We start from the raw sequence: 5,983 nt of genomic DNA, 5'->3' as shown, positions 1-5,983 counted from the left end.
CCCCTAGTCATGCGAGCTACGCCCCCAGAGCACTCTTCTGGGTCAGACACTGTTCCAAACTCAATTTTGCAAAGTTTGGTAAAACCAACATCACATAAAACTGACCGTTTTAAAGAGACAATCTGTTAACATCAGGAGTTCTACAACCTCCCAGAAACAGTAATGGGAATTGGGATACCTTGAAGGTAGGGGGAAGGCGGAAGGAGAAAGGGGGAACCAATTGCAAGGATCACCTCCACCTTCCCCGGGAGGGGGGACAAACTACAGAAACTTGGGTAAGGGAGACAGCGGAAGGTGTAAGATATGAAAACAATAATTTATCATGTATCCAGGGTTCACGGGAAGGGCAGAAGGAAGAAAAAAAGAAGAGCTGATACCAAGGCTCAGGTAGAAAGAAAATGTTTTGTATTTTATACAAAGGATGTATGGATTGTTGTAAGAGCCCCCAATAAAAGGATTTATATATGGGGGAAAAAGGGGGAAAAACAACAAAAAAGACTTCCAGTGGCTGTGTGACTGGCACCATGATCAGCATACATCCCAGGACACTCCCATACCTGCCCCCACTGGAACGTTTCCCCCATTTGAACAGTGCCATCCACCTCCCCCTGGAGCCCTGGTGGCATTGTGCTGTGAACCGCAAGATCATCGGTTCAAATCCATGAGCTGCTCCTTAGGAGAAAAGCGGGGTTTTCTGATCCTGTGACCTATTTTAGTCTCTGAAACTAAAAGGGGCAGTTATACCCAGTCCTAGAGTGTCACTAGGAGTCAGCACTGACCATTGATGACAGTGAGAGACTCCTCATAGCTCCCCTTTCTGAGACCCTGCTAACCACTCATCTCTGTCCTGTTGGGTTGGCCTCTCCTGGACATGTCCTGTCTCGGCAGTGCAGTGCCTGTTTTCCAGGCTGGCCTGGCTGGCCAATGCACGGCCCTCACGTGCACTGTACAGGTGGGCCATGCTGTACTGACCCCGTCATCAAGTGCGGCGGACACTTAGGCTGTCTCCAAGTCTGTGAGACCCCCATTTTCCCTAATAATAAAGCAAGGACACCTGGCTCTTAAGATGCCAATGTAGTGCTGAACACCTCACAGATGCATAAGGGGTCTAGGGGAGGCTTGGGCTCAGGACACAAAGGGTCCAGTACCCAGAAACCCTCCTTCAGACACCCCCATCAGGGGCCTGGCAAGCAGGAGAGAAGGCTGAGGGTTTGGGGCATCTGGGCCTCCAGGACACTGGGGTCCTCTCCAACGCCCTGCTGGGCCCAAAGGCCAGACACTGAGGAGGCCATGCTGGCCCAGGCTGCTGGTGGCCAAAGAAGGACAGTCATGGGGGTGCTGATGATGGGTGAAGGGGTGGTGACTGAATTGCCTGACTCAAACATATACTCCACCCCCACCCCAATTGTATTTTGCCTATGACTGTGCTGGAGGGGGAGGGGGCTTTGCCTAGAGTGGCGAGTCTTGGCTTTTATCATAGAAGTGTCTAGGCAAGCTCTGAGACCACCATCTCCCAGCCCAGCCCAAGTGTGGCCATGCCAGGGCATGGGCGTGAGCTGGGAGAGAAGGCAGGAAGGCATTCTGTCACCCAACCTCCCTGCAGCCTACAGGCCTGCTTCCTCCCATCCCCTCTCTGTGTCACCACACAGGGCCAGTGGCAGAGCAAAGAGCACCCCCCCCTCCAGACACAAACAGCCGAGACCACACCAGGCTGCCACCCACTCAGACTTTATTCAAAGGCACGTGCAGGGAGGGAGGAAGACTGGGGGCAACTCGACTGCGTTCCAGGTTAACGGTACTTGGAGGTCAGCACAGTGCTCACAGAGCTGAGGAACTTGTCCAGGGAGGCGTGGGCGGCAGGGGTGAAATCGCCGCCCAGGTGGCAGGCCAGAGTCACCAGCAGGCAGTGGCTCAGGAGCTGAGGAGAGAGGGGAAGGTGAGGGGGTATCAGGAGACCCTCCCCTCCACAGACCTCAGCCCTGCCAGCCAAACACGCAGCCCCTGATGCCCCTGGTCTCCCCTTCCTCACCTTGAAGTTGACGGGGTCCACCCTCAGCTTGTAGGCGTGCAGGTCACTCAGCTTGGACAGGGCGCCGGGCAGGTCGTCCATGTGGCCGACGGCGAGGGTCAGCGCATCCGCCACCTTCTTGCCATGGGCCATGATGTCAGCGGAGCCCGGGGTCAGGTCCATGTGAGGGAAGTAGGTCTTGGTGGTGGGGAAGGAGAGGAAGGTCCTGTGGGGAGAAGCCGGGTGAGCACGGGTGGATGGGGGAGGGGGTCCACTGGACTCAGAGGGAGAGGGGCCTGGGTGGGTACCGGCCGCATCAGGGGGTGGGGGGGTGTTGGGCTCAGGTGCATGGAAGCAGGGGAGAGAGGGTCTTCACCTGTCCAGGGCTTCGCCGCCATATTTGCCCACATTGCCGCCGGCCTTCTCCCAGACGGCCTTCACGTTGGCCTTATCAGCAGCAGACAGCACCATGGTGAGATCTTCCTGAGTCTTGTGGAGGGTCAGAAGTGTGCCTGGACGGGAGCGGGTGGCACTTTTATGCCTGGGCCCCTGGGCCACGCCTGCGCGGGCGGTGCTGATTGGCTGGCGCGGTGCAGGGCGCGGACCTGGCAGCAGAGGGCGCGCGCGGGCTCGGGCCCCCGCTTAGAGGAGGGTGGCACCTGCACCCTTCGCCCTTTACTCCCTGTCTGCCTCTCCGGAACCAGCCTGCTCCCCTCCAGCCGTGGGGGTCCGCTTGTAGGGCTCCCCGTGGGCAGACGACCTCAATTCTGTGGGGTCTGTATCACCCCACCCCCGCCCTCTCCAGCTGCTCCCTCCTGCGGGCCCAAGGAGCAGGGCAGCCTGACATGTACCAGGCTAGGCCCTTGAAGGACAGCTCCCACCTTGAGCAGTTTTGATAAGTGAGGGATGTCCCAGCGAGTATGAGAAGGAGCCCTGGAGGCTCCATGGGTAACAAGTTGGGCTGCTAACCGCAGAGTCAGTGGTTCAAAACCAGGAACTGCAGAGGGGGCGAAAGATGAGGCTGTCTGCTCCCTGGAAGAGGTGACTATGGCCAGGGCTGACTGGATGGCAGGGAGTCTGGTGTGATGAGAAAGAGACATTCCTAGTGGAATTCCAGTACAGCCTTGGTTTTTGGTTTCTTGCCAAAGGCCCCGGGGGACAAACAGGGGCTCCTGATTCAAACTCACATCCCCATGGTGGCTCCACCAAAGCCTACTCCCCTACTACCAGTGACCCGCCCTCCCCCGTGTTGTGTGTGGCTATCATGGTTGGAATAACAAGTGTCCAGGTTTGTAATAATGCCACCAACAGTACCCCACATCCAGCCTGACCCAGGTGTCTTCATCAGTCAACTTTTCTGGGCAAGATCTGACCTGTCAGCTGCCTGCAGGGCTCTAACCAGAGCACACAGCAGGAAGCAGATGGCCCAGAGCTCATCAGTGGCAAGAGGGAGCTTGGAGGGGGGTCTGTGAGCCTGTTGTGGGGTGTGGAACTGGGTGGGCGGGTCGCCTGTGGGGTGTGGGGGTGAGATGGCAGGGAGAGTTAGCAGTAAGTGGGAGGGGTGGAGGCTTAGCTGGTGTGTTTGGGGAGGGGCGCATGAGGTTGCAGAATGCGGGTGTTGTCATGTGAGGGGATGCCCAGGCCCGAGGGAGGGCCCTCGGCTGCCTGGGTGAAGCAGTGAGCAGAGCCGTTCCCATAGATGATCAGACTAGCAGGTTCAGGGGAGGAGGTGAAGCAGCAGAGGCTGTGAGGGGCGGCCCAGCCCTCTGTCTTCATCCCTCCCCCAGGACCCACATTCAAGAACTGCTGTGAGGATCCAGGGGGCAAGAAAGTCACGATAACTTGGATTTGGGGACACACCTCAAAGATGTTCCCCCTCTGTGCTTGTCATCTCCTTCCCACTGGGTCCCCTCCCCTCTGTGAGAAACGTCGTCAAAACGTCAGACACTGTATTGGTTCCTCTTGGTAATTGGCAGATCAGTATAAACCCCTGAGCTGGGCCACACCCTTGATGGGTCTGTAGAGAGAGAACTGGGGCAAACTGCCTTATCCCCCGAGTTCACCAATGGGCTCTCACGGGATTTTAACCGACGAACGCTCAAGAAATCCAATCTGTACTGTGGCAAGAGAGAGACCTTTATTGTTTGATTTTGCAAAATCGGACACCCAAATTGGACAAAGGGGTCGGGGGAAACTTACAGGCCCTCTGCAAGCATTTTATTCCCTAGTTCGCCTCCTCCCCGGTTCCTCATTGGCTGAATACTATGGGGTTAACAATCTAAGAGTGTTCTGACCCCTCCAGCAGATTCCCCACCCCTACCCCTACTTTCTTAGTTCATCTGGTTCCCACATTCCAGATCCCAGGTGCCCGAGCTCTGGTCATTGTTCTAACAGTTATCAGTCGGCTCCCTGCGTATTCAGTAACTACCTGACTCTTTGCTCTCTGCTTGCTGAAGATGGACCAGCCTGGTGACTTATTTCTCAAACCTCCATCCTTGCCCCCCTCCCCCCACCCCACTTGCTGCTTGCAGCTCCAACCCCAGTCCTGGTTCTGGAGAAGAAAAAGCATAAGATTCTGGGGACCTAGAAGCAAGTCCCCACCCTCCTTGCACCTTGCTGCACGGAGCCCTGCTGCCTGCCTGCGGCCTTCCAAGATGGGCTGGGAGAAGGACTCCCACAATGCTAAGACGAATGGGCAAAGCGTGCTCACAGGGCACTAACTGGAAAGATAAGGAGTGCTGGTGGTGGAGTGGGTTCCGTGTTGGACCGCTAGCCACAGGGTCACCAGCTGGAACCCGACAGCCGATCCTCCGGAGACAGAGGGGTCTTCCCACCTCCGAAACCCACAGGGGCAGTTCCACTCGCTCCTACGGGTCCTGTGAGTCGGAAGCGGTGAGTTTGGGTTTTGAATGTTCAAAATGAGAAGTGATCAATACAGCTGGAAATGGGCTAGCCCAGGGACCTGACCGGAGGGGCACTGGACAGCGAGAAGAGCAGGTTGCAGGCTGCTACCGCCAACATGAATCTATTCCTGTAAAGAAAAGGATAAGAAAGGGGCACCGGGCCCTGGTTTTGTAGCTGTAAGTAGGGAGGTGGGGCTCCATTCCAAAATGCTACCTAGAAAGTAGATCTCTGCCTTCACAAAGAGCCTGCCTGAACTGGAGCGTGTCCACCGGAGGGGTCCCCTGGTGTGAGCCCAGCCCAAGGTCCTCTGCCTGGCCTCCCCTGGTCTTGGGGTGCCCCTTCAGCCTTTGTTTGCCTAGCACTCCCGTCTCTGTCTTGACTGGAACCCTGGGCTCCTGCCCCTGCCCATCTAAGTGGCCCCTCTGCCCCTCAGTCTCTGTCCTGAGTGAGGTGGACATGCTCCAGGGTGCTGGTGGAGCACACGTTTGAGGTGCGCACGCAGTCCCCTTACATAGCCTCCACTAGCCACCCAGCCAGTGGAAAGAATGTGGGGACCCTAAACCCACTTAGAAAAGTTGCCTACAGACGACAAGGCCTGGGCCTGAGTTTTCCAGGAGAAGCAGAAGTGTCTGCCCCATGGCCAGGATCTCACAAAGGGGACCCAGAGGGGGAGGGGGAGCCACCACATGCCAGGATTGGGGGGGTGGGGTGGGGGGCTGTGACTTGGAGGGGCAGTCCCCTGAGTCCTGGCACTTCCTAGATAGACACTGAGCTAAGTGACAACCTGGGTGGTTTGGGGGGGCAGGGGAGGAAAGAGGCCCAAAGGCATTGTGGACCTGGTCCCTGCTGCTCTGCCACCCCCAGAAGTCCTCAGGGGCAGAGACTACCTCTAAGCCTTCCTCACATCTTCTTCCAGGCCTGGGGTCAGAGTTGTATAGAACCGCACGCCTCCCGCCAGGTCCCCCATCCTATCCCCAAGTTACCCTCAACCCCTGACACCGCCCCCCCAAATAAGCCTCAGAGCACAGGACTGGACTTGTGTATCCTCATCCGTTTATTGGGGAGTCATTC

At 57.2% G+C, this 5,983-nt stretch overlaps 1 protein-coding gene across 2 annotated transcripts in view; it reads right to left on the bottom strand.

Moving 5' to 3' along the window:
* Positions 1 to 1,712: 1,712 nt before the first annotated feature.
* The window catches only part of LOC101646993 (hemoglobin subunit alpha), a 5,618-nt gene continuing 1,347 nt past the window's right edge, over positions 1,713 to 5,983 (bottom strand). Inside the window, exons 1-3 of one of the 2 annotated variants that reach the window (XM_004705765.2) lie at positions 2,385 to 2,504; positions 2,030 to 2,234; positions 1,713 to 1,918 (exon numbers count right to left, since the gene is read on the bottom strand). In XM_004705765.2, the coding sequence (XP_004705822.1) occupies positions 1,790 to 1,918; positions 2,030 to 2,234; positions 2,385 to 2,479 (429 nt within the window). In that variant the 5' untranslated portion in view covers positions 2,480 to 2,504 and the 3' untranslated portion in view covers positions 1,713 to 1,789. Of the gene's footprint in view, positions 1,919 to 2,029; positions 2,235 to 2,384; positions 2,505 to 5,983 lie in introns of those variants that run through there. The other variant, XM_004705766.2, reaches the window with a different exon arrangement.

Source organism: Echinops telfairi, unplaced genomic scaffold (assembly GCF_000313985.2).
Source record: "Echinops telfairi isolate 266 unplaced genomic scaffold, ASM31398v2 ScPeMD7_5;HRSCAF=22, whole genome shotgun sequence".
In the NCBI taxonomy this organism is placed as follows: Eukaryota; Metazoa; Chordata; class Mammalia; order Afrosoricida; family Tenrecidae; genus Echinops; species Echinops telfairi.
Note: the sequence above shows the minus strand (reverse complement) of the source record. Positions and strands in the feature narration are given on the sequence as shown.